The sequence below is a fragment of the Numenius arquata genome, chromosome 21, assembly GCF_964106895.1.
Source record: "Numenius arquata chromosome 21, bNumArq3.hap1.1, whole genome shotgun sequence".
NCBI classification, from domain to species: domain Eukaryota; kingdom Metazoa; phylum Chordata; class Aves; order Charadriiformes; family Scolopacidae; genus Numenius; species Numenius arquata.
The window spans coordinates 7,067,271-7,094,609 of NC_133596.1; the positions used below are offsets into that span (position 1 = coordinate 7,067,271).

A 27,339-nucleotide genomic window follows, 5' to 3' on the forward strand; every position below is an offset into this window, starting at 1 on the left:
AAACTCCTGCAGTCTGGGGATTTCTTTCTGCCCAGGGCTCTGGGAAGTTGCCTGCTTCTCCCTTTAACATGCTCTCCCGATTTTGTCACAATAAACCCTTCAGGATGTCACCTTATTTTACATCAGAGGCCTGCACACGTTAGTACAGTAACTTGGCATTACACGCAGAAGGGTGCAGAAGGCAGGAACAGGAAAAGCTTTAAGATTTACTGATAGAAGCGAGAGTAACTGTGACACGGCCCAGACCTGTCCCCTTCTGGGGTGAAGCTGCACAAAGGCCCTTTTGCCGTGCTGCGGGGTGACCCCCCCACTCATATCCACGGTTAGTACCATAACTCCAAATTAATTCCTACAAAACCTTCACGGCACCACCTGCTGTTGCCTGTTTTGCCCTGTAAAACCCCTGCAGAAGGGATTTGGTTTTGCTCAGGCTCCCTCTCGCTGCAGGGAAGGGACGTACAGGGAGAGTTTTTCCGCTCTCACAAGGCGAGGGGTTCCACCTGCAGCAGCCTGGGCTCTCCGCAGCCTTTGGGTACAGAGTGTGACAGCAGAAATGAGCGAGTTACACCTCGCCGACTCCCTGCAGACCGAGGAGCAGTTCGCGTTTCAGAAGAGAAAGGCCACGCACACGATGGGGGCGTAAATCACTTGGACCAGCACCTCTTGGGTACCCTGTGAGCCTGGGCGTAAAAACCCCCGGAAAGAGCAGCCAGGACGTGGGGTATTTGGGAGTTTCTCGGGGGGAGAACAGCTGCAGTGAGATGGTATTTGGGGGTTTGACCGTGGGAGGGCGGCTGCAGCCGGGGCCGGGAAGGCTTTTCCACCAGGTGTCAGCCTAGGAGCTCTTTGGGAGCTGCAGCCTCGCCGGGGAGCAGCTCTGCGGGCACAGCAAGGCACCGATCCCGGCTGCCCTCCGCACTCACGCCGGGGGGGCTGGGGAACAGTCTGATCGAGAGAAAAAAATTCAAGAGTGGAGCTGTCTCAAAAGGAGGGCCGAGTCTGGGTGCATTCCTGCTTTATACGTATTTTTAGCTCACCGTTTTACAAAAGCAAACTCCTGACACCACCAGAGAGGAGGCATCTGCTGTTGCTCAGGAAGAAAATATCTTTCTGATCTTTCCAGCTCAGCCCTGAAAAGTTAATGCAAGTTGGAACAAAGGCAGGTGCTACCAGAAGAAGGCAACGCAAGCCAAGCAGGCAAATGAGCCTCCTGGCCCTGGAAAAGAGCGTAACTCTGCCCGAGCGTGGGCTGGGAGAGCTGCCCATCCTGCCAGGAACGCCCCAGCCCGGCACCGCGGGGAAACATCAATGCGCTGGAGGAGTCAGAAACACATTTCAGATCATCAGAAAAAAAAAAATTATCCAAACCCTCAAACGCTTTACCTTCGACTGTTCCCAGTCCCGTACGCTCTTCTGCCTCTGGTCAAAGGGTGTGGACCTCCCATTAATGAAAGGCTATCATTACTGCTAATGAGAGATACGTGCCTGTATCAGCAGGAGGGTGATCTCCTCTCTCCCCCAGCGCTGCACTGGGCTGGCTGTGGTTCCCAGTGCTGGCTTGGCCATCATCCATCTCCATGGGCAGCAGTAGAAGCTTCCACAACACCTGACCGGGGATCCAGGCTGGGCCTGCAGGACCCCATCCAAGAGCAGAGCAGTCCTAGACCCGGAGGCTTTTGGCTGCTGGTCTTTAATTCCCAGGCAGGCAACCTGGCAGCCAACCAGGAGCCCAGGGAAGTCCTCCAGCTCATCCTTCACCACATCCCAGGGCAGTGGGGTTTGGCCACCAGCAGGTGCCCGGAGAGGAGCACCTGTCCCTTATTCTCACACTCTTCAATGGGAAGTCCCACCAGGTGCGGGAAGGACCATCCCTGAGACCCTGATGGTTCACCATATATTTGAACTTTTGTATAACACGCAACATGGTCCTCTCAGCTGCCCGTGGGCTGATAGAGGACAGGGTGAGACACCAGCCTTGCCCTGGGATGTTACCGAGCTGAATGCCAGAGGAAATGCGCTGTGTAGGTGCTGGGGCTCCTTGAGCAATATCCCTGCTCTCCTGTCCCAGGACACCACTTTCCAAACACATTCTCGGCCAGAGAACCTCTAAAAGGCTGTTTTCCCTCCCCAGGATCCCTGGGCTCTGACAACAGCATGTTCAGGGGGGGAGAGCACTGGAGCTGGTGGAGGCTCGGGCCACGCGGGTGTCTCCGTTGGCTCTGCCTGTGCGGGTCTGCAGACCCCGGCGTGCTCCCAGCCCAGCGTGAGGGAGATGGTGCCCCAGCAGCCTGGTCAAAGCTTCAAAGGCTGTGGGGTCTCTCCTCGGCCACCCCGAGCTTTGCGAGGCCAACCGCAGGTTCTGTCACCGGCAGCTGGCATCTGCGGGCATCAGTCCTCCACTGCCAGGAAGGTGGATGTCAGCATCACCTCATGTCCCCTGCCTGCCACAGCGCTTTGAGATCCCAGCACGGGGTGGGACTGCAGCCAGCAACACCCAGAGCAAACCGCGCTTTGTCTCCCAGTGCATTTTCAACACCAGGGCGAGATCTCCAAGAACAAGATGATCGTTCACCGTGGCTTGGACAAGACGGATAAGGCCCCAGAGAAGCAGATGCACATTCCGTTTTGCTTTGACAGCTCAAATGTCATAATGCCGTTGCAAACCCGACTGTGGCATACATTATCTTACAGTGTTTATTCATATCACCCCAAATGCACTGGCAATAAAATTAAATATTTCATAAAGTTGTTATTTGGCTGCTGCGCTGCAGGAACCAAGCGGCTTCCCTCTGAGCTGCTGCCGGGGAGCATCCCCGCGGTCCCGCACGCAAGCCGGCTCCCGGCCCTTCCCGCCTGGATTTCGCACAGCTTCACCTCCTTCTGATGAATAAAGACTCAACATTATACGGACTAGATGAGCAAGGGGCGTTAAGAATGGACTGGAACATAACTGCAAAATACAGCATGTCCAATCCAATTTTTCCTAGCAAATGAAACAGATCTGGTGGAAAATAAATACAGAACTTCCAGGAGCAGCATCGTTCAACAGCATTTGAGGGGAGATGAAGAGATTTGAATAGATGAGCCCTTTACACCTCCACACATCCCTCCTCCCTCCCCTAAATGCCATCTTTAATAGAAATAAATTAGAATAAATGATCAGCCCTTGCCTCCTAAAGACAGGTGGCAGGGTAATATTAAAAGAAATGAATAAAAATTCATTTAATGAGCATTGTTAATTAAACCTGGAAATCAAAGAGGTCTGAGTTGTGGGAATTCAGAGGAAAAATGAAAATGAAGGGAGCCGTAGCTCGGGGCAGGAAGAGTGGAATTAAATTAAATGCAATGCGGGATTGTGTTTGTTAATGTCTATCACACATCACGGTGTATTACAGCTGGGGGTAAAGGGTTTGTTCTCTGCTCGCACACGAATTACACGCTGCCACCAATGGAAACTCCTGCACGGCCACGGGCAGCCCCCTCCCGGCGGGTGGCACGGTGAGACCGCGGGGACCCCGCGGGGACACGGCGCCCGTGGGGCCGGGGGTCGTGCGGGAGCGTGTGCCCGTGGGTGCCGCGGGGGTGTGCGTGCGGGTGTGCGTGCGGGTGTGCGTGCGGGTGTGCATCCCCCTGCATCGCCGTGCGGGTGCATCACTGCACGGGCGTGGGCAGCCGCCTGCGTGGGCGTCTTACCGCGGGAGGGGGGCGTCAGTGGGGGTCACTCTGTGCCCCTGGCAGGGCCGCCCCGTCCCCCCGGCTCGCCCCGCCGGTGCCCGGTGCCGTGCTCAAGGACCCGGTGCTGCGAGCCCGCCTCGCCCTGCCCCGGAGGGAGGGCCCAAACAGAGGGAGGGATGGAGAGGAGGGAGGGCTGGAGAGGAGGAGGAGGGAGGGCTGGAGGAGGGAGGGGAGGGCGCGGAGGCAGGCACGCTGCCTGTCGTTGCTCCCCAGTTTCCCCTCGCTCTCTCTCGCCCGCCCGTCCCCTCGGGCAGGGAGCCAGGCCCGGGGCACCCCCAGACACTTCTCCCTCTGCCCAGGCCCGCGTTGGGGCTCTCCGCTTCCCGTCGGGGAGGAGGGGGAAGAGCCCCGGGGGGACCCCCGGGCTCTCCCGGCAGCACCGGCCCCGGGCCCCGCTGCGGCCGCCGTCGGGCGGAGGTTGCAGCTGCCCCCGGGGCCCTCGCTGTGCTCACGGCCGGGGCCCCCTCTCCCTGCTCGGGCTAATAAAGTCAAACCGTAGAGCATCGCCGCAGCCCCGCAGCCCCGCAGCCCGCCCGCACCCCCCGGCCCTCCCGACCCTCGGGGCTCGGCCCCCGGTCCGGCCCGGGGCGCTCCCCGACAGGGCTCTCAGGCGGCGCGGCCCGGGGCGGGGGGAGCCGGGGGTGGCACCGGGGGGGGGGGGTGTGGGTGGGTGTTGCGGCACCGCGCGACACGGGAACGGCGCGGGGAGCGGCGGGAGCGGGGCCGTCCGACGGCGCGGGGAGCGGCACCGGCCGCGCTCCCGGGGGCGGCGGGAGCCCCTCGTCCCCCGCCCCGGCCACCGTCGGGAGCCGTCGGAAACCGTCGGGAGCCGTCGGGGCCCCGCGGGAGCGGGCGGCGCGTCCCCGTCCCCGCGCTCTGACGCGCGCTCCCGGCGCGGCGGGCGCGCCCCCGCCGCTATAACTGGCGTGCATGGAGTCGGGGCCGGCGCAGAGGAGCGGGCGGGCGATGGGAGACGCCGCTCCGGCGGGATAGAGGGGCGGAGACGGGGGCACCCCCGGGGCCCGGCCCGCCCGGGGCTCGCCGCGGGCCCGCACCGATGCTAGTGCACAGCTACCCGGGCATGGTGAGTGCGGGACGGGGCGCGGGCGGGGCGGGACGGGACGGGGCCGCGACGGGGAAGGAGGGGGGGGGGGTGGGGGGGGGTCGGGACCGGGGGTCCGCGCCCTCCTCACCGCCGCTGTCTCCGCCGCCGCAGGACCGCGCCGAGGGGCTGCCCGGGGCGCCGGCCGGTGCCCGCCTGCCGCAGCTGCCCGCGCTCAACCAGGCGCCCTACGGCTCGGCGCCGCCGCTCTGCCACACGCCCGCCGCCGACTTCCAGCCGCCCTACTTCCCCCCGCCGTACCCGCAGCCGCCGCTGCCCTACCCGCAGGGCCAGGAGCCCGGTTACCCGCACTTGGGGGACCCGTACGCGGCGCTCAGCCCGCTGCACCAGCACCAGCAGCCCGCCTGGCCCCCGCAGCGCGGCCGGCAGGAGGACGCGGGGCTGCTCTCGCAGACCCACCGCGCCCTGGGGCTCGACCCCCGCCGCGAATACCCCGCCGTGCCCCGCCTGCTCCACGGGCTGCCCGACGGCGGACACGGCCTCGCCGACGGCCCGCTGGGCCTCCACGGCCTCGGCCACCACGGCATCGAGGACATCCAGGTACCGGGGGGACGGAGGGAGGGCGAGGGGGTGGCCGCGGGGGCCGGGTACGAAACGGCGGGGACCGATTCCGCCGCCGCCCGCGCGCCCCGGGGGACGGGGGGATCCCGGCTGCGATCGGGTCGGGCCCCGCGGCGCCCGTACCCCCGGGCAAGGAGGGCTGCCGGGCCGGGAGCCCCGTTACCGGAGCTCGTCCGCGCCCGAACGATTCCTCCCGGCCGGGGGGCAGCGGGTGGACCGTCCGCCGACCGCTCGGGACCCGTCCGCACCGGGAGCCGCCGGCTGACGGCTCTTGCTTCGGTTCTTTCAGGCCGTGGACGACGGCGGGATGAACCTGCTCGATCAGTCCGTGATCAAGAAAGGTAAGAGCGCGGCGGCACCGCGGGACGCGGCACCGGGCCGGGCTCCGCGCCCCGCTCCTGCCCTCGGGGATCCCCCCGCGTCGCGTTTCCCCCCCCCCCCGCGACAGGCGTCGGTCCCGCGGGACCGCTCTCCTCCCGTCGGGAAGGGCTCGCTGCTGTCCCCGGCGAGACCGAAACGAAAGCGGCGGGTCCCGGCGGGCCAGTGCGTCCCTTCCCCCGCGGCCCGGTACCGAGGCCGCCGCACCTTCCCGGTACCGGGGACCGAGGGGCCCGGACGGACGGGTCCGGCTATCGGGGAGCCCCCGGGGCCCGCCCTGCCGGCGGCCGCGGACGGTTTGCGTGGGAAGCCCCGGGGATGCCCCGGCAGGGCTCGGCGGTAGCTCCCGGTGCTCCCGGTCCCGCCACCCCGGGCCTGAGCCCTGCGCCCGCCGGCGGGGGAGGCGCTGGGCCGCGGCGGAGCGGGCCCGTTCGGCGGGGCTCGTACCGGGGGCAAGGACGCGCTTAACGGGGACGGGGGGTCGGCGCGGCCGTTGGATCCGGTGCTGCCCGTCCCCGCGGCGGGGAGCATCCCGCAGACCCCCGGGCGGCCGCCCCCGTCCCGCCGCCGCGGCTCGGCCCTCGCCTCGGCAGCAACCCCGGGCCTGCGGGGACTCCTGCGGCCCCAGAAACGGGGCTTCGCCCGGGGACCGGCGGGGGGACCGGCCGCTCCCTCCCGGGGCCGGAGCGGGGGAGCGGGGCTGCGGGCAGGGGCCCCGCACGGCCCCCAGGGTCTCCCGCCGCCTCTCCTAATTTACTGCCGTTTCTCCCCGACCTGCTGAACAGCCCCCCCGCTTCCAAACGCGGCCCCGTGGGGAACACAGCTCAACGCCGTAAAATATTTTTCTAATAAAAACTTCACCGGGGCGTCGGGGGGAGCGGGGGGGGGGACACGGGAGCGATTGATGCGGCCGCTCGGGGCGAAAACTCCGATGAAATATTCACGCGCCGCTCCCGGGCTTCTCCCCGCGATTTTGAGCAAAAATAGGGAGATGGAAAGGAGGCGTTTGGCTGCTGCGCGGTGCCGCGGTCGCCTGCTCAGGCGGGCGAACGGAACCGCAGCCGCCCGTTGCGGGGTCGGCGGGGGTTAAGGCGGGCGGGCCCGGTGCCCGCAGCCCGGCGGCGTGCGGGCTAGCTGGGGGAAACGCCGAGAGCCCCGGGGGCAGCGGGAGCTGGCCCCCCCGGGCCGGGCAAATTGTTGTTGAAACCGGAAGGGTTTAGGTCGGTAGCAGCGTCCGGGGCTGCAGCGAGCGCCGGTCCCGTCCCGTCCCGCCGCGGCTCCGGGCACGTTTCCCACGGCTCGGCCGCAGCCGAACCCCCCGGTAACTGCCCAGCCCCGGCATTTCGGGAAGAATATCCCGATGGTGCGGGCCTTCTCCCGCCGACACCGGCAGTGGCGGTCGTTACACGGGGGGAGCAGCGTTCGCGGTGCGTTACAGCCCCCCTTTCCCATGAAAATTGTTATTCTAAGAACACAGCTTCGTTACACGCGGCATTTCAGGGGAACATTAATGACCGTAATTATTTTAGCTTTAATTAGAGCACACGAGAGGCATTTCATTAAATATCCTCGCATGAGAAACGGTTGCGACGAGCTGCCTGTGCGCTCCCGTCGGGCTCGCTGCTCGGTGGGCGCCCACAGAAACCACACCGGTAGCTGCAAAAAACATTCCGCAATGAGAATATTTCTCTGGAAGTTCGGTTGAAGTTACAGTGGGTTTGGTTTTGTTTTGGGGTTTTTTTTCTCTCTTTTTTTTTTTTTTTTCCCCAAAACGTGCCATTACTTGGTAGTTCCCGTCTGCTGCCGCAGTTGTTGTTTAGTGCCAGATTTGTGCCTGCGGATCCTCTAGTCTTTCAGAAAAGAAAAAGAAGAAAAGGAAAAAAAAAAAAAGAAAAAAATTAACAAAACCCACCAAAAAGAAAGAAAGAAAAATAAGGACGATAAAAAGAAATTAACCAAATAGCCCTGGCTGTGGGTGCAGTTCGGCTGCAGCCCCCGCGCCTGCGGAACCTTCCTCTTCCCATTCCGCTTCTCTTCCTTTTCCCCTGCTGAATTAGGGATAACGATGCAAACTATATTTCGGCGAATAATCGGATTCCGGCGGCAGCCCCGGGGACGATGCGCTGCCGGGGTGTCCCCGGCTCTGCTGGAAGCCCCGCGTTTGCGGGAGCAGCCTGAGAAAGCCACGGATCCAAAGCAAAGCGTCTTTGTCGGGGGGACGCGGGCAGCAGCGACCCCGGGACGGAGGCGACGGGGGGGTTTCTTGTAGCGGAGCCGGAGTCCGGGACACCCCCCCCCGATCTCCGGGACCGGGGGCCGCATCCTGCACCGCCGCACCGGGGCTCGGGCCGGGCTCCGGCGGGTCCCGGTCCCCGTTCGTCCCCGTTTCCGAGGCCGCGCTCCCTCTTCTCCGCGGGGCGGCCCTGGAAGCGATGCCCCAAATCGGGCGATTTGAGCCGAAAAAGGAAGCTGGGGAATTCTGGGAGCCGCAGCCGGGGAAAGGCCCGAGCCCGCGCCGGTGACCCCCGGGGACAGGGCCAGGCCCCGGGCGGCGGCCGGGAGCGGCGGGTGACGGTGTGCGGGTCCCCGAAATAAGGGGGGCGTTCGCTCCGCGCCGCGGGAAGCGCTGCGGGCGGGAGCTGCCGGGTGCGAGCGGCACCGCCGCTGCCCTCCGCTCGACCCGGGGGAACGCATCGCCTCGCAGCCCCGCTCCATTCAAATTTTTTTAAAAAATATATAGTGCGGGGTCGTCCTTAGTCGGCTGGCTCCGGCTGCTTTAACTGACCCCGGAGCCACAGCGGGGGGGGGGGGGGGGGGGGGAGCCCGAGGCGACGCCCTGGACCCCGCGGCCGGGATGAATTACACCCTCGGAAAAAAACGAAAATAAAACTATCAGAGAGAAATCCCGAGCGGGTCCCAGGCGGGCGCCGAGGGCGCGGAGGTGCGCGGGTGGGCAGCGGCGGTTCCTGCGCGCTGCTCTCCGCGGGGGGCGAGGGTAAACGTTAAAAAGCCCAGTTTTGCCATAAATCGCGCCGAGGTCTCAGCTGCCTCACCGGGGATGATTAATCCTTGAATTCCTGACGGTATGGCCCTCGGACAGAAACCTGATAGAAATCTGTGCATGTGAAAACAGATAAATCTCTCCTTAATTAGTTGCCGAGATACTGTTGTCCCGGTTCAACAAAAATATTAATCACCTGCCCCAAACCTCCAAAGCCGCCTTTTAACTCCGGGGCTCGCAGGCGTTTTTCAGTCGAGCCAAGTGCGGGGACGCCCCACTGAAAACCAGCACGAAACGGGGGGGAAGAGCCCGCAGCTCCCGGCGGTGTCCCCGCAGCCTGTCACCTCCCGCGGCGGGGCTGGGATTGCGGGTGTCCCCCCCGGGGGGAAGGAACCGCCCGGAGCCCCGCAGCGCGATGCCGGAGTATCCCTGGCTGCGTGTTTGCTTTCCCCCCCCTTTCATTTTAAATACGCTTCAACGGTTTTAGCGGTTAATACCATTACAGGGTTTTTTTGAGGAGAGGTGGGGGGTGCAGCTCCCTGATACACCCCGGGCGGGTTTTCCCAAGGCTCGGGGGGGAGCCGGGGTCCCCGTCCCGCAGCCCCGGCGGTGGCTGCGCGGCTCCCGCATCGCCGGGTCCCGCCGGCGGGGATGGAGCCGGGAGGCAGGTTTGGGCTGAAAAGACGCGTTCAAAACTAAATTTTCAGGATCGCTGTCGGGACCGGCTCCGGTTCGTTATTCCCGTGGGCAGCCCCCAGGCCCGAAGCGCTGGGCACAGCCGCGGGTGATGCGGGGGTCTCGGGGGACAGCCGGTGCGGGGGGGATGCGGTTCGGCTGCGGGGAGGTGGTTGCTGGTGGATGTAGAGCTGGGATCTCACTCCCAGCACGGGGAGTGGTGAATAGCACTGGAAAACAGAGGGTGAGCTTCCCCAGCACTGGTGTGACAATCAGGGGGTATGTTTAGTTTGAGGATTAAATGGGTAAAATCCTGAACAGGGTAGAAGAGCCTTTATAATTTTTTTTTTTAATACATATTTGTTTGTTCTTTCTCCTTTTCAAAAGTATTTCAGAAATTATTTTCTGTCTCATTTTTATTGTTGTTGGATTTGTTTGGGAATTTTTTTGTGTGAGTTTTTGTTTTGGTTCATTTTTTTTTCTGTGAGTTTTTGTTTTGGTTCATTTTTTTTTTCCCCTCCCAAACATTTATATAAGACCAGGAAGATATTTGACTAGAAAACAATAAAAATAACTCTGAAAAAGTTTAGTCCAGGGCTCTGGCTGCTTAGGCTACAGCAGCTACAGACATTTTCTGCTCTGTTCACCCAGTATTGTCCTGCCATGAAACCCCCCAGAAAAACGGCTGGAGCCCCAGCGAGCCCCGAGCAGCGGCTGCTCCGGGTCCTTCCCCGTGCGAGCGAGGAGAGGGTGATTTTCTGCTTATGAAATCAAGAATTACGCCATCGCACTTGGTAGCAAAAAAATCCTGCAGCTTGCTTGTAAAACAAGGAGGGGTTTTATTGCTTTGACATCCCTTCAGGATCAGCCCAAAGCTTCTGATAGAGCCTTTTTATTACAAAGAAAAACACAAATCTCTTTCCCTGGCCGCTGGACCCTGGGGGCACCCTCGGGTGCAGGAGCAGCCTGGGGTCCTGCCGGTGGAGGGCCGGGGCGAGAGGGGGCCCTGCGGGAGAGCCAGGGGTGTCTGCACACCCTGCTCGCGGGCAAGGGTTTTGGCTGCAGCGTTTTACGACCCGGAGTGGAGCCGGAGCAGGGTGTAGCCGGCGTGGGCTGGGGCTGGCACCCAGGCGCGCACGGCACAGGGGTGCTGTGTGGCTGGTGGGGACTGGACTCCCGGGGTTCATGTTGAGGCAGCAGGATTTGGCCGCTGCGCTCACTTTAGTGTTTGTGACTGGTTTAAGTTTCCATCTGAGGCTTTTCGGCTGCCGCGGAGTGGCAGCGCTAGCGTTTCTGCTCAGGAATGTGGACCTGTTTGGCTGGATGCTGGACAGACGGAGGGAAAAGCTGTGCCTCGGAGTGCTCCGAGCCCACAGTTAGAAATACTGCAAGAAGTAGCTGTCACTACTAAAGAATGCAGTGGAGGAGGGAGATTAAGACCGAGATGCTCAGATCCACTCGCCACCGCACGCGAGCTCCAGGTTTGGATGGAAAGTCTCCCCCTGGGTTTCACACGCGGGGCTGCTGGTGGGACCCGGGTGCTGGCGTGGTGGCCTTGGTGCCATTTTCCCATCGTCTCGGCCCGGGGAGGAACTGAGCTGTACGAAATGCCGCGTGAAGCCAGATGTGGCAGGGAGGAAAAAAAAAATTCCTGAAAGAATGGTAGATTAGATAAACATCATTTCCTGTGACGAGCAAGGTAATAAATGAGGTCATCCTCTAAAACACCCGGGGCTGCAAAGACACGTCTTTTCTAAGACTGGCCGTGGCCGCGGGTGGTGGTGCTTGGACTGCAGGCAGAGGCAGGGCGCTGAGCTCTGCCTCCCGGCCTCCTCCAGCTCTATCTACTGTGGGAGTTTGCCGGAGTGGGAAAAGGGGCTCACCTGGGACAAGCCGGGTCTTGACTGGAGGCTTTTGCTGCCTTAGCGCTGCTTGCGAAGGCTTTAAAGTTCAGACAAGCCCTCGCACACACCGGGGGGTAGAGCGTTCATCCAAGCGCAGGCACACCTCCCTCGCCGGGCGCTTCTCCCTCGCACACACATGCGTGCGCGGCAGGAACACCTACTAATCAAACAGGGAAACTTAAAAGAAAGTTTTTACTCTGAACTGCATCCAGATCACCATTCCTCCATTAAAATTATATTTTTAATGTCCTATAATTGCACCAGGATAAAACCAGGTGTGTGTTCATGTGAGATAACACACACGGGTGCCGGTGAAGGCGCTGGGCTTTGTCTCAACCTCCCTGCTGCCTCCCAGGCATGTGTTATCTCCAAGTTTCATGTACCTTGTCATGACTTACTGTTTAATTAGATGTTTTTAAATGAATTTTTTTTTTTCTTTGTTAGAAGTAAAGAGCAGTTCTTAAAGGGTAGGTTCAGAGAAGCCAGCTTGGGTTGCTTTTTAGCATGTGGCTTGAGTCAAACCAGCAGCATCTCTCCTCAGGAGCTGGACCCCAGGTGAGGCTCCTCCAGCACTGAGCGAGCACCAGGGATGCACCGGACTGGCTCTGGGCAGCTCTTCCTTGATTTCTTGATTTCTATTTTTGCAGCTCAGTGGTTTGGCCGATGCTCGTTGGGCCGACAGGGCTTGAAGCCGTCCGTGCTCGTGGGTGAAGGGGTCACCAGGGACTGGCTGTCCCCAGTCACCCCGTGTGCTCCCCCTGTAATTTGAAAATCTCTGTAAAGGCATGGAAACTTCTGGGGAAGAGCACAGCACACGCTCCCACCCCACTGGGCAGTGGGTCACTGCCATGTCACACCACGGCCCCGGCTCCCATGGGGGGTGGGCTGGCAGTGGGGCCACCAGGAGCAGCCTCATCTGGGTGACATACACCCTGTGATGCTCATCCCCATGAAGGAGGTGGGACTGAGATTGTCACTTTGCAGACGGTGCCACGTAGCAGGCATGTGCCTCGCTGGGGTCCCATGGGTCACCCCCACGGCAGCACAGACACAGGCAGACCCACAGGGACTCGCTCGTGTGCCTCCAGCCCAGGGTCACACCAAACCTGTAGCAGAGCAGAGGCAAATGCAGACCATTCCTCCCTGTTTAGTAACATGCCAAGATACATGATCTCAGAAAAAAATATGTTTGCAATCTGTCTTAATTATTTGAAGAGCCTAAATGAGGTTCTCTGAAGTCCTAGACTACCACCCTAACCACTAAACCATCCCACCCTTTCCTGTGTGATCCTGGGGAATTACTCATTCTTGCTGTCCTTCCACTTGTTTGTTTATTTTAATTCTTAATGGAGGAACTAATTAGCAAATGTGGATATAATGCTTGGAGCTGCTGCATCCTCGGCTCTCGTTCTCCATGCCCTATCCCATATCGAGCTCTGCTGTGTCTGGGTATCGGAGAGAGGTTAAGTGCTGGGGCTTGGTGGAAAAGAGCAGAGAAGCACGAGGGAGTGAGAAAGAATTGCCAGAAATGAGCCCAAACTACCCATTGCAATTAAATATCCCAGAATATGGTGTTCCTGCGGCTCGGGGGGCTCTGGAACGGAACAGGGGGAGCTGTGAGCAGGTTCACCTTTGCAGCCCCAAAAGCCAGGGCAGGTCCTGCAGCGCCTGCGGTGCGTGCTTGGGATTCCAGCCCAGCCGAGTCTCCCCACCCTCTATCTCAGGCATTTATCTGGCATCAGTCACCCAAGTGCCGAGGCGCCAGGGAGCGAGGCATCGGGTCAGGCCCTATTCCCTCTGGACTGGTCGGACAGGTCCCGGGGAGCAAGCGGTGTCCCCAGGGAGGTGGCTGCGTGGGGATGGTGTGTCCCCAGGGCTCCCCGGGAGCCCCGAGGTGGCCCCATGCATCTGACCGACGGTATTCAGGATTGCTCCAAGCACAAGATCCGAGTGAGCAAGAGATGGGGCCATCATTGAAAGAAACATCAGAGGGTTTGTAGACACCACTAGAGCTGCCCCACTGTCACCCACATGCTCCTGCACCGCTGGCTGGGTTCTCCCCCTGCTGTTTCTGTGCCCGGTGGGAGTTTTCCCCATGGAAAGACAAGGACATCGCTCCTTCCCTAAGGCTCCTCTGTGGTGTGTCCCGGCTGGTGCAGAGGGTTTCCCGGTGCGGCCCTGGCAGGGACATGGTCCTCACTGGGCAGCAACACCTCTGCTTTGCCAGACATCCCACCAACCCACAGGCCTTAGGGACTCAGGGCATCTTCCAAGCAAGGAAAAGTCTTTGCTGTGGTCGCAGGCGAGTGGTGCCTCTCCCCAGAGCCACCCCCGGCCGAGCCCATGGCTCCGGAAGGGCAGGTGAACCGACAGCTACATCCCTGCCCTCCGAGGCTCAGCCAAACCCTCCCGCACGCTCTGTGCGTTGGCAGCAAGTTCTATATGAAGAGAAGCAATTTTTCCCCTTCCCCCCTATTATTTTTCATGTCTAATCTTTGCTGAAGGGTCTTTTGCCCTTCAATAATCTAAGTACATTTTAACAAATTGATAGCAACAGTACCGTGGCTTACGTGGGATCCGCCGCCGTTCGCAAGAGACACTGCATCTTTGTTCTCCCTTTTCAGATTATGTAGATCCAAGCCACACAAATTCAGGCGCTTCTATAGGGAATACAGGGAAAACCTCTCAAGCATGTTACTGTAAAATGGATTATACTGTTTAAACACATAAAGATCCCGTAGACTGGTTGCCAAAACCTAATGGGAGTTTGTGCTGCTAAATGAATAAACCTGTGCTGGTTGATGGCACAGGGCAGAGCGGTGGGGGGTGTGGGGGGGTCCGGGGTGGGGGGACATCGGATGAGAAACTTGCCTTGGTGTCACCATGGCACAGCACAGGGTTCCGGTTCCTTTGGCTGAAATCCTCGGGCTCCTGTTTCAGTTTCTGCCTTCCCGACACCTGCGTGGCTTGTGCTGTGAAACACAGGAATTGTGTGAAAACAGAGGCAGAGCTACATCGGTCCGTCCAGAGCAGTTCGTAATTGAACTGAATTTTAAACACTGGTTAATTTTCTAATGTAGGTATGAAACAGCTTAGCTGCAGACTCAGCGAAAAATAGTTTTGAAGAAGGGGGAATGAAATAATGTGAATTACTGCACTAAACTGACTTTCCGAATGAAGCTGCAAAGGGGGGAGTGAGAAGTGCAGCCTTCAGGGAGGGGACGGGGCACTGCGGTACCAGCAAAACCCACCTGCAGTAAATACCTGCAAATATACCTGCAAGGGTTCAAGCGCTTGGGTTTCCCTCATCAGGAGGGCAATTTAGCCATTAATATTTGCTGCTTTCCAGCGGGGTATTCCTGAGGTTACTGCTCAGGCTGCTGCATCGGAGGATCCCCAGACAGCACAGCCCAATCCATCAAGTAAAGCTCAGCAGGGAAACCTGTGGGAACTCACAACAAGTTGTTTGTGAGCAGTTTCTGAAAAATTCACAGAATATTCTGAGCAAGCGGCACATTTGAGGCCGAGTCATTCCTAAAGGGTAAAGCAGGGAAACGCATTAGCTGAAATGATTAGTTACTAACTGCTTACTAATCCCCTTCCCAGTCCTGAAGGAGCACAGGGTGCTTTTGCAGAGCTCTGAGTAAATTTTGTTGTTATACTGATTGGCCCATTCCTATCGGGACACAATGTACAAAGCAGGTACCGTCCTTAACTGAGACGCCGTATCTCGGGGAGGCTGAACCTTCCTGCCCCATCGATCCGTCCCAAAGCTCCCCAGGAGACACCTGCGGTGACACACGGCAGGCAATTTACTGGGCAAAAGAGAGGCACAGAAAGAAAAATGCAATTAATATCACATGGCATCTTAGCATTTAGTTCGTATCCTGATGTATTGATTTGCATGGGAAACAAAATGTTAAGTACAGGAGCTTTGCATAGGCATGGGACCCATCCTGATTTGCTTTCTCATGGGAATAGTTTGAGGCTGCTGAGTTGTATCCCTGGTCCCTCTCTTCTTCCGAGGGTCCGAGATCCATTTCCCTATCAGGACTCAGCAATCTGGAAAGCCCTGAGATAAAAAAACAAAACACCAACAAGATTCTTTCCATCCTTCCATTTGAAAAGGCCTCCGAGCCGATTACAGCGTTTCCTAGAGAGGCTCTTTGACACAGGGACCTGGTGCAGGTTGTGCATTCAAGATAAAGAAAATACCTGTATAATCCCCTCTAGGAAGAAAGGATAATTACAGGCTGCGGGTTTGAAATATAGCTGATGGCACTGACCTCCTTCCCTGGACCATCAATAAATACCTCTCTGCTGAAACACCAGGAAATTGGAGCAGCTGAACTCTGCAGCACCTCCTCGGCAAAAAGGGGCTTTTAAAGGGATGGTAGGAGCAGTCGCCTCTGGCTCACACCCACATGTAGATACTTCTTTATATATGTATCTCGTCTTATAATTTACATCAGAGACATTCAAACGAAGGTTAGATTAGCTCACTGAAAGCTCTTCCTGAAAGACAGCAGCAATCCCTCGCCTTCCTGGAGCACCTTTCATCAGGGGCTACACACAAGCATCCATCAGCCAGAGCTTCCAGCGCAGGGCAGAGCTGCAGGACCCCCATCTACTTGCAGGGGGGGAACCTGGGAGGGGGCTCAGGGCTGTCATCATCGGACCTGCAATACCATGGAAGCAAAATCCCAGCGGCTGCAGCGAGAAGCAGCCGAAATAGGTTTGCATGGTGCCCCTTCGCAGGGCAGCACGAGCAGACTCTTCTGGGGCTGCCCTGGACCCACAGCGATGCTGAGCTGACCCACACGTGGCCCCAGAGAGGGACCTGGGGGGCTGAGATGCTCTTGGGGTGGCTGGAGACAGCACTGTGCCTGAAGATGAGAGATTGTTTTGTCCCAGGTAGTCTCCTAAAAGGATTAACTGATACCCCTTTAAAATGCGATCTAAGCTGTGGCACACTCCCACTTTTGAAAGAGATGTTGCAACAAAAGCTCCAATACCCAGGGATTCGGCGCTGCCGAGGAGGAGGATTTACCTGTAATGTATCTAAGGAGAGAAGAAAACAGACTTGTAAGACGGGCAGCGATTTGCATGTTCCCTCTGGACTTGTTTTTCCCCTCGCAGCACCCCCAGCTCCAGCTGGAAAAGGAACTGAACAAATAACACCACGATAAGCAATTCAATTTCCAAGTACCACAAAATTTCCTGCTTACAAATGATTTTGCAGGCAGGTAGCACGGTTCTCAGATGGAAATGAGTCAGTACATCTTTTTCTTTTTGTAGGCAAGATCTCTTTTCCCCTAAGAATCCCCAGGAGTGGATGGTGGTGATCCCACAGTCCCCACAGGCAGAGCCTGAGCCCAGGCTCCAGATGCACCTTTCACACCGAATATTTACATGGAAAAGTGGCTGTTTCCAGGAATCACAGTGGTGGTTTCAGACAAGTGTTTGTGAATGTGGATGGGGAAGGAGAGGGAGTGAGTCAGCAGCTCAGGGATGGAGCATCGTCAGCCCGGCTGATGGCAAAGGCACAGGGCTGGGGATCTGTCTGTGCTGAAACTCCTCCGGGAAAAGCAGGAAATTCCGGGACTTTCCAGCTCCCTGGGTAAAAGCCTTGGAAGAATGGGTTTCTTTTGCTCCTCCTTCTTTGTACCTGGAACTTAAAAAAACCAAGGGACCCACCTCTGCAAACCAGAACAAAAGCATCAGAAACTTCATGGCTTATCTTGGGACACCTTGAAGGCACAAAGCTCCTTCCTCCATCAGCTGGATCACAACTGAGCGACCACCAGTTGAGTGGTGTTTCTTCTCTCTCACCCTGCTGCCCGGTACCTCCTGAAAAGCCCTCACGGAACCAAGGCTGTGGCACCCCATCACACCCGCAGTGTGGCTGGAGGCGTCAGCACCTCGTGTTCACGAGAACTGCCTTTCCAGGCCTGTCTGCCTCTCCGAGGAGCATCTTCAGGTGCCATGCTGAGGTGCTGGACCAGCTCCTTCTGGCTACCTTCACCACTCAGGGGCTTCTCACCTGGAGAAGCCTTTCATCCTGGGATCACTTGGCAAGTTTTAATTAGGTATCACAGCACCCCTCCCAGGTAGATATCATTATCTCCATTTTGTTGCTGGAGACAGTCAAGCCCAAATTGGGGAGTTGACTTGCCCGGTGTCATAAAATGATTCTGTGGCAGAGCAGGGAGCCAGCTGTGGCCATCCCAGCCCATGGGCTCCCTGCTACCTCCAGGCTGCTGGGCTGCACAGGGGGACAATGCAGGCAGGGTGCTCCCCAGCTCAGGAGAGCCAAGGGATGAAGCCTTTCCTGCTCTTGGAAAGCAGGACCTGTTTTGGAATCGCCCTCTCTCCAAATCAGGGGTTTTCATGCCACAGCACATGGAGTTGTGCAAGTTCCATCATCTGACAGCTACACCCAAGGCAAGTTTTGAAGACAAACTAGATCTGACTCGGCACAAAAAAGGCACCTCTGAAGGGAGATGACAAGCCTCGTGGGTTCAAAGGGAAGCCGAAGCCATGGGTCCCTGCATCAGGACAGGCCACTCGCACCGGAGTTTGTGTCACACTCCACGTTGCTGCTCAGCGCTCTCCTGAAAGGTATAATGTATTGCAAATGGTACCTGCCCTGCAACATGAAAGGAGGCAGCGAGGTGCTGAGCCCCGTGGAAATGCTCCCTGTGACGTTATACAGAGGAAACGGGGACAGTTTCCCTTCCCTCATTCGGCAAGGCATCCTACGCCTGTGATTGCCGTGCTGCCACTCTCAGCAGCTGACTTCCAAATACAAGAGCATCAGGAGACAAGATGATGCAGTGACAAATATTGCACAGCATTAAAAAGAAAGCCTGGAGTGATAAAAGCAGAGGCCACACTTAATCAGTGTTTATAGCTGTTGCCCAAGCGTTAGGAACTGCTGTAAAGCCTGGATTGCTTATAAAAGCATTCCCACAGACCAGAAGCGCAGGCATTCGGATCATGCCCATACACCTGATCTTTGGTAAATCATTTAACTTGTTCTGTGCCTCAATTTTCCCCAGCTGCAATAATGATCCAGCTCACACAGGCACTGGGAGCCAGTTAATGACTTAAGTGGCTGGTCCCATCCCAGCCCTGGGCTGGGGATTAGCGACGTGCGAAGCTCTTTGAGGTCTGTCAGCAGAACCTTGTTTCAAAATCAGTTTTCCCTTTCAAATCCGATCCCTGCGACGCTGGTGCTGTGCAGCCCCACGGTGCTCACCTGCCTCCAGCCCCGCTGCTCCCCAGGACCGAGGGCTCACCAGGGCAAAAGGCTTCAGTTTGTGAAATCCACAGCCGAGCTCACCTCTGCGTGAGGAGCTGAGTATCAGCAGCACCAGTCCAGGCCTTCTGGATTTGCTGAGTTAGAAGCAGCAGGATTAATCCTAACAACGTGACGCTCCCATGGGAAAAAAACCTCCCAGGAGCAGCCAGCAGCTAAAGGAAAGAGCAAAAAAAACTTTAGAGGGACAAAGTGGAGCAACCAAACCTCAACGACCAAGGGGTCTCAGGGAGCAGACTAAGACTTATTTTCTTTTTTAGCTTCGCCCCACGTAGACACATCTACTTTCTCTCTAGTAACTCACCCTGCCGGGACTGTGCCCAGGGCTTTGGTCCCTCTCCCACCATCCCCAGCCCCCGGGGTGACACTAACCCACACAACAGTTCATTTTCTCAGAAGGCCCCAATTTCTTGCATAAACAAGTCAGCCAGTTGCAGAGCACAGATGTTCACCCTCACGTTCCCCCGATTCAGTGGTGTCTTTGCCATGAGGCTCCTGAACAGAAGCCACTGGCACCAGTTAGTCCGGCTGCAGACCCCGGTTTTTGGGAACAGCCTTTCCCCAGCGCTGCTGCAGGGTCCCCTCCATTCAGCCATCTATCACACGGCTTGCAGTGCTCACACGGGGGTAATTAGGAAATAATAATAATGGACATAAAAGAAAAAGACCTTATACTCCCCAGGAGTTCTCTGAGCCATTGCTAAAAGCCCATCATCCTCATCTTCTCCTTTCTTTGGCTGAATCAACCCAAACACAGCCTCACAGAGGAAGTTCAGCTTGTGACCTGCCCTTTATATCTTCCTGGGGTGGGGGCACCCAGCTGAGCCCTGTCCCACTCATCAGGCAGAGCTGGGAGGGGGCCAAGCACCTGGGTACCAGCAACTAACCCTTTCCTCGACAGCCTGTGCGATGTGTTGGTCCGTCACTGTATGAATGAGCGTCTCTGGGGAATGTTTTTGGTGAAAACCTGGTTCTCCACGGTCACGAGTGGGAGCTGAGCCTGCCCAAGGCGCTGCCATGGGGGTGAGCAGGGTGAGAGCTGGGTTATTGAGGGAAAGGCACCGTCCTGTCCCATGTCAGAGACGGGCATCTCCTATGGCTGGACCCAGGAGACCTCAGAAGGGTTGACCGGTGCAGTGACACCGATGTGACATTTCCATTCCCAGCTTCAAAGCACCGTGTGTGGGGCTCATGTCCGCTCCTCTGCTGGGGCACGGCGGCGCCGAGAGCCTCCCGCTCGCGTTGTGGCTGTTTGGCACCCGGCGAAACCTCGTGGTGAACCCCCCATCCTCTGCCCCACTGGTTCGTTTCTCTGCCCCGTGGCTGGGATGGACCCTCGCCACGAGGCACGTGGCTCTTCCCGGCGGGGCCGGCCGCCTGCATGCACCCGTCCGGGTTCGGAAGGGTTCCGTGGCGCAGGGGTCGGCGTGGCCAGTGCGCCGGGGCGTTGGGCTATCGGCTGCGCTCCCTGCCCACCCGCAATGGTCTCATGCTTCCTTCTTGTCTGCAGGCTGGCTCAGGTGCTCCGATCACCTGCTGCTTGCGGGAACAGGAAAGCAGCAGCTGAAGATCGAGGGGGACTTTTGGTTTACTCAGATGACAAGAGACAATTTTGGTTCCCCAAAAGCCAAGGAAACAAAGCTGTCAGGCTTTAATGGTAGCTTGTCTCCCTCCTGCAGCATGTTTATGGGCAAACAAGCTGCAGATCAGACCAGGCAAACAGCAGCAGGTGAGGCCAAATAACAATAATTAATAATTAATGGCGAACGTGGCTATGTTTATTCTTGTTGTATTGAGGCAACGCTGTCTAATGGATGAAGCACTGTTACAGGACTCAAGAGACCGGCTCGGCTTCCAGCGCTGCTGCTGCGGGATGGGCCCGCCACCCCTTCCCTTCCTCCCTCCCTCCGCATCCCCCGTGTCCCGCTGCCGAGGGTGCGAGCCCTCCGTGACACGGCCGACCCCATCCCATGCCCACGTGTGCCGAATGCGATGGGGCTCTGGCCGCGGCGGGGGCCCGGAGGCAGAAGAGCAATGCCAATAGTCACGTCCTGTGACGTGCCCGCACGGTTGGCTGCTGGCACGGAGCTGCCCGCGCCGGGCATTAACCTCCGCAGCGGCAGACGCTGGGTCACGGCTCTTCGGGGGGGTTGTTTCTGACATTAGGGTCATTCCTAGAAATGCCGGTACGTGTTTCAAACGTGTCGTGGTGCCTCCATGTCATCGCCCCGCTGTGCATCGGCATCCATCCCTTCCTTCCCACCGCCCTGTCCATCCGTCCCCTCCCCGGCAGCTGCGTCAGACCCATCCCCAGCCTGGTTTTCCGTAGGTTCCGGTGTTAATTCCCGTCGGTGCCAGCTGGGTTTGCCTCCTCCATAAATGCCATGTTTCACGGACACGTGTGGTGAAGGCACGATCCCCCGCTCCCCTGCATGGCTGTCCGGTCCCTGGTGCGTACGCAGGTCCCAGCCCCGCATGCGGCTGGGATGCACGCCACTGCACGACTTCAGGCATGCACAAATAAACAGAACATGTAAATTATGCAGAGCTCGTTGTGGACAGACAAAGTGTTTGATACTCCCAGCAACACCAGCTCTCCAGGGGTGTCTGGTTCGGGGATGGCCCTTGCTGCAGCAGAACCCAGCTCTGCAGGGTACCCGGACCTGACGTGACACACGCCTGGCAGGGCTGCGTGGCTGTTTGTGAAACACGCTCTGACTTTTTATTTTAAGGGTGACCCCTAGAGACAAATAGAACCTGTTCTGGGCCTGCGGAGGAAAGCTTTGAAGTTGCCGCTTCCTGGAAATAGCTCTGGGTTCCTACGTGGCACGGTGATGTTCCCGTATTTGCTCTTCCCTGAACATCCCTCCACCAGCTACAGTTGTGGCAAAGGCCAGCACGGCCGTGGCTGGCTCCAGCGGGGCACCGGTGCATATTGCCCTTCAGTCCCCTGCCTTGGTCCACGTTTCATGCTGAGAGGAAACTTAATGTACCTTAACTCCTTCCCATTCATCTTTTAGTCTTAAAACATTGGCCGTTTTTATGTACCATGTGCTGCTTTTTATTGCCACACTAACAAGTCGTTGAGCTGTATTTACAATATGCTGATTGTAAGCGCCCACTAACAGGTCCAGCCTACGGACCCTCCCCAATTAATTTTCAGGTTTTCTTTTTCATCCTGGGCATGTGTATTTCCTTCATAAAACCCGCATCTCGCCCTGGATTCCTTGCTGCGTTACTTGCAGGAACCATCTGACTGTGCGTTGTGGAACAGTCATTGCCGAGGAGCCACAAAGAATGCCAGGGCGGGAATGATCCGGAGCGATGGCATTTCCAGTCCTCTTTGGATTCTTTCAAAACCTGGTTGTTTTTTTTGGTTTGGTTTGTTTTTTTTGTTTTTTTTTTTTTTTTTTCCTCCAGGATTAATTTGGTTATTAATTTCAGAACATAAAAGCCGGAGAGATTTGGCACAGGTTTCAGCCACGGTTTTAACCTATAAACCTTTATTGCGTCTAAGAGCGTTTCTTGCTGGAATGACGTATGGGAAAACCCTGCCCACTTCACCCCGGGTGTGACGCCAGGGGCCCGATGCGATGCTGCAGTCACCATTGCCCGTCCAACCTCTGGTGTTAACCGACTCTTGCCCATTAAGTAAAAGGAAGTCTGTGCTGGCTTAATTGGGTTTGATTTTCTCAAGCTCCCCTTTAAGCTGGGGATGACGGAGGTTCAGGGCTGTGGCTTGTTGTGGGGCTGATCCCAAAGCTGAAGTCAAAGAAACTCTTTCCACGGGTTCCTGTGGGCTGGTACTGGCAAACACGGCTCTCGGCCAGCCCAGCGTCGCCCGGGGTTTCTGCAGGGTGTGGAGGTGGTGGCTGTCGATCCTGCCCGGTGGGACGCAGCCATGTGCCTGGACCCGGGCTGTGGCTGCCACCCCGTCCCCGAGCCGGGAGAGGAACGGCCGCCACTGCCACCCACCTCCCCGGGCGCCCCAGGAGACAGGGAGGGGAAGCTGGTCACAGGTCCGGGCAGCGATGCTGCGGACAGTCCTTAACCCTCCGGGAGACCAGCCCAAAACCTTGAGTTTAATTAACAGTAGAGCTGGGAGGCGTGGGAAAGCGGGCGAGAGCAGAGTCCAGGCTCCTTCCATTATTTTTTTTCCCTTTCTTTACTTTAGTTTCATCACCTCACTTCTCTTGTTTTATTGGGGAAAATATGAAACTAACTGAGATATCCCTGCCAGCCCTGCTGACGTCTGCGATGGCAGCGCACTGGTGCTGGGGGCCAGGAAGCTGCCAGGAGAGTCACCGAGCAGCGTCCCTGGCCCCGGAGTCTCTCAGCCACGGTCTCTTCTCTCTCCCTCCCTTGTCTCCCAGTGCCCATCCCCTCGAAGGCCAACGGCACCACCATTTCCACCCTGTCGATGAACAAAGACGGCCTGATCGGAGGGGTGACGAACCCCAACGAGGTCTTCTGCTCCGTGCCCGGCCGCCTCTCTCTTCTCAGCTCCACCTCCAAGTACAAGGTGACCGTCGGGGAGGTGCAGAGAAGGCTCTCGCCCCCCGAATGTCTCAACGCCTCTCTCCTCGGAGGAGTCCTCCGCAGGTAAGCGGCTCCCGAGAGCCCCGGGGCAGCCCAAGGACACGGGGCTGTGCCACGCGCTGAAATGCAGGGGCCCACGCCAACGCAAACTTTGTGTTGAGCACCAGCTCTCACCTCTCAGACTAACGGAGACGAGAAATTCTGGCGTGTGGTTATTGGGGAATAGCACTTCTGTTGCTTTTTCTTCTTCCCCTTCAAACCTAAAAGTTTAAACTGGGATTGGTTATAGTTAGTTTAACATTAAATGCATTGTAATTTCCCCCCCTCCTTGTTTTCTCTTTTCAGAGCAAAATCAAAAAATGGGGGTCGGTGTTTAAGGGAAAGGTTAGAGAAAATCGGGCTAAATCTACCCGCAGGAAGGCGCAAAGCTGCCAACGTCACCCTGCTGACATCCCTCGTGGAAGGTAAGAGCCTCCCCGCTCCCGCGGAGGAAGGGAGTGCCCAAACTTCAATCCCAATTCATTTGCAGCTTTCCACAAACGAGAACGCTTAAAACAAAGAAGGCAGCGGTCACCGCCAGCCGAGACTGGGAATATCCCCGCGTAAGTCTCCGTGCTGATCCAAGCACGTCTGTCTTCCGAAACTCAGACATTTCTGTCGGACCAGTCACAGCCCGTGGGGAAGAGGCGCCTGCAGCCGGGACGGGGCTGCGAGCTTCCTTTTGGCTGGATCTAAGGGTGCCCTTCCCGCCTGGGAACCAGTTCTCATGACGCTTAGTCAGGTTCACAGAAACCCAAATACAAAAAGGCTTGAATAAAGCGGCCAAGAGGTTTGGTTCAGTTTGGAGTCTGGTTCTGCAGCACCGCGTGCCCACTGAGGACACAACTCGGGGGCAGCATCGGCCCCTTCTGTCGAGGCTCCATCACCACTCGGGGCCGTGTTTTGTCTCCCGTAAGAAGGAGATGCCCCGTGTCCCCCTCCCCTGGGACAGCAGGGGACCGGTGAGACAGGGAGGAGATGCCACACAGCCCCGAGGTGCTGCGGGAGGCGGGAAGCTCGGCAGCAGCGTCCCTCGGAGCGCGGCAGGAAGGGCTGAGTATGGAAAAGGTGTGACCTGCCCGGACGCGTGAGCTGCCCCTGCTCAAAGCCGCTTGTTTATTTGCTCCCCTCCTACTTTTTGCCCTATGGAAATGATGATGTCTCCGCTGCGTCTCGGGAGAAAGGGGCACGGGGTACAAACAAACGCACCGACAGCTCCGACTCCCTCCCAGCTTCGGAATCCATTGTGTGTGCGCCCAGCGTGTTGGAGGCAGCTGCCTGCAGTTTCTGAATAGAAAATCATCTCCATTGTTGCCGGCAAATTAAATGACCCGCTTCATTAGGCGGAGGTTGTTACTGAGGGCAGTTGGTTCGTGCTGAATGAAAGGCTGATTTCCATTAAAAGAAAAGACAGAAAAGAATGAAAGAAAGAAAGGAAGGAAGAAATGTACAGTTTGATTTCAGGTGGCTGCTGATGTTTTGGTTACTGCTTACCAGCCCATAGTAAATAAAAGAGGGGTGCCGTGGGTGCTTGATGGATATAATTTCCTCCTGTGCATAAGCGTGGTGGTACCCGGAGACGTGTCACCCAGAGGAAGGTGCTATTGCATTGTCATTATTCCGCTCACAGAAACTGGCCCCTGTGCCCCAGGCACCCTCTTTCGTGGACATTTGCTGCCTTGGTTTAATTTGTTTTCTCCCCTCTCCCTTTGCAGTGTCTGCTCATTTGAAAAAAAAACACTGGGTGTTTTTTTGAGGGATAGACTTTAACGATAGACTTTTTCTTACACTGACGCACAGCTGTTTGTATGGACGGGGGGGAACGGGTGCCGGGGAAGCCAGGGAGCGCTGTGAGGGCTGCAGGTAGAAATGCAGCCTCCTTTGGGAGCCTTTGCCACCTACACCCAGCCCTGGCCCTCTCTCGGGCATCTGCTCGGTGGGAGCAGCTCCAGCAGGGCCCCAGGGGAGCAGCAGGGCTAGAGGTGTGCGTTCAGGGTGGCTCCTCTGGCCTCCTGCCCCACCAGCGGTCCCTCTGCTCCCCTGGGCTCTGACACCTTGTCCCCTCCACAGGAACCCCTCTCTCTGAGCCAGCGCCCAAAGTGCCTGTAAAACTCGTACACACTCACGGTGGAAATAAATCCTGGCTCCAGCCTTAGTTCTCACCATGAGGTCACGCAGCCCTTTTTTATCCTCACAATAACTGCTTTTCAGCAGCTATTACTTTCTGATAGTTTTTTGACATACAGACGACTGCAGTTCTGATTCTCCAGGTTCACCTCATTTGCTCTTTCTTTGGAGGAGGAGATAAAGTGGAAAGTATTATGGTTATAGGGGAAGCGCAGACACTTTCCCCGTAACGTGGCTCCGCAGAGGGAGCCCCGGGAGCTGGGGAGCCTGCGATGGGATCTAGGTTAATGCTGTCAGGATGGATGGCCTAATACGAGTGAGCAGCAGGGGGGCAAGTCAAATTAGCTCTGCCTGCCCGACCGGGATTTCGGGTGTTGGGCATGATCAATTGCCATCAGCTCTGATTATTTCCACGGGGACGCCTGGAGATGGATCAATTCCATCAATGGGTGGGCATTTCCACGGGGTGATGGATACGCTGCCGGTGCGTCCCGCCCGAGGGCCCCCGCTCGCCGCGGGAGGATGTAACCCCCTTCCTCCTGCCCGCTTCTCACATCCCCGTCTCATCTTGCAGTCGTGGGGCTAAGGTCGCTTTTTCACCCTCCAGTCCCATTTTAAATCTCTGCTGAATTAGGAAATTTTGGAAGAAGTGGGGAGAGAAAGACGGAGCGAGGGAAGTGCCCAAGTGAGAAACCCCCCTTTTGGAGGAGCAGCCCAGCGTCACCCCTCGCCCTGCTCTAACTCCAGCACCATCTTGATGCTTTATTAAATCTGGCAAAAGAAGGAACCAGCTTCTGTTTAGAATTTGGCAATGGGTCATTTAGCCCCATGTGGAGTAATCGTCTGACAGAGGAGTGTGAGAAACTCATAGTGGAGTCTCTGCACCAAGAGCCAAAGGTGGAGAGAGTTCCCGGGGGCAACTGAGAAAGGGAAGTGCTCTGGTCCCAGCAGAAATAAGGCACCTCAGTGAGGTGGCAGAAGTGGCCACAGAAGGTGGTCCCCTTTGAGGCGGGTGCTGACGCTTGTCAATCTGTCCTGCCCGTAGGTGAAGCCGTTCACCTGGCCCGGGATTTCGGCTACGTGTGTGAAACGGAGTTCCCAGCCAAGGCGGCGGCAGAGTACCTGTGCCGACAGCACTCCGACCCCACGGAGCTCCACACCAGGAAAAACATGCTGCTGGCGACCAAGTGAGTAGGGACGGCAACCAGCCACCCCCGCGTTAGGTACCCGCAGCCCGGGAGGGCAGCATTAGCCCCGAAAACTTACCCTTTTGTGGGGAAGAGATGGCCTCACTCGCTGCACACAGATGTGGGAGATGCAGCAAGGTGAATAGTTAGCGCGGATTGAAGGGTTGCTCTGACCCAGGAGAGGGTAACGTGGCTCCAGGGAGCATTTTGGCTCGGGCACCAGCTCCCACTCTGCACCCGGGAGATGTGATTCTATGATGTCCCGAGGCTGGAGCCGAAAACCCCTGGGGGGAGGGAGCTGCTGGGGCAGGGAATGGGAAAAGACACCCCAAACGCAGCTTTCCAGCATCACTTACAGTAACACCAACCTCTCTCTCTCGCAGGCAAATTTGTAAAGAGTTCGCAGACTTGATAGCCCAGGATCGCTCTCCGCTGGGGAACAGCCGCCCCTCGCTCATCCTGGAGCCCGGTGTCCAGAGCTGTTTGACTCATTTCAGCCTGATAACCCACGGCTTCGGGGGCCCGGCCATCTGCGCCGCCCTCACCGCCTTCCAGAACTACCTGGTGGAGTCCCTCAAGGGGCTGGATAAAATGTTCCTGAACAGCACGGGGAACGGGCACACGGCCGGAGACTCCAAAGCCTCAGAAAAAGAAGTGAAGCATCGGAAATGAGGTGCTGTCTCCCTCCCTCCCTCTCCCCGGTCACGATAAGGGGGGGGGAAAGACGATCCAGTGCACTGTTTTCTGAA

General features: G+C 57.6%; 1 protein-coding gene across 1 annotated transcript; it reads left to right on the forward strand.

The window, feature by feature from the left end:
* The first annotated feature begins 4,792 nt into the window (after positions 1-4,792).
* Positions 4,793-27,262, forward strand: TFAP2E (transcription factor AP-2 epsilon). The gene is made up of 7 exons (XM_074161987.1): positions 4,793-4,819; positions 4,952-5,398; positions 5,709-5,760; positions 23,072-23,300; positions 23,583-23,701; positions 26,449-26,590; positions 26,974-27,262. The coding sequence occupies exons 1-7, from the start codon at positions 4,793-4,795 to the stop codon at positions 27,260-27,262; spliced, it is 1,305 nt and encodes a 434-aa protein (XP_074018088.1).
* Positions 27,263-27,339: the final 77 nt, after the last annotated feature.

Coding starts and splice junctions, on each gene's coding strand:
- TFAP2E (XM_074161987.1), top strand. CDS start 4,793: ATGCTAGTGCACAGCTACCCGGGCATG. Junction 23,301..23,582: donor CTCGGAGGAGTCCTCCGCAG/GTAAGCGGCTCC, acceptor TTCTCTTTTCAG/AGCAAAATCAAAAAATGGGG. Junction 23,702..26,448: donor GCTGACATCCCTCGTGGAAG/GTAAGAGCCTCC, acceptor TCCTGCCCGTAG/GTGAAGCCGTTCACCTGGCC.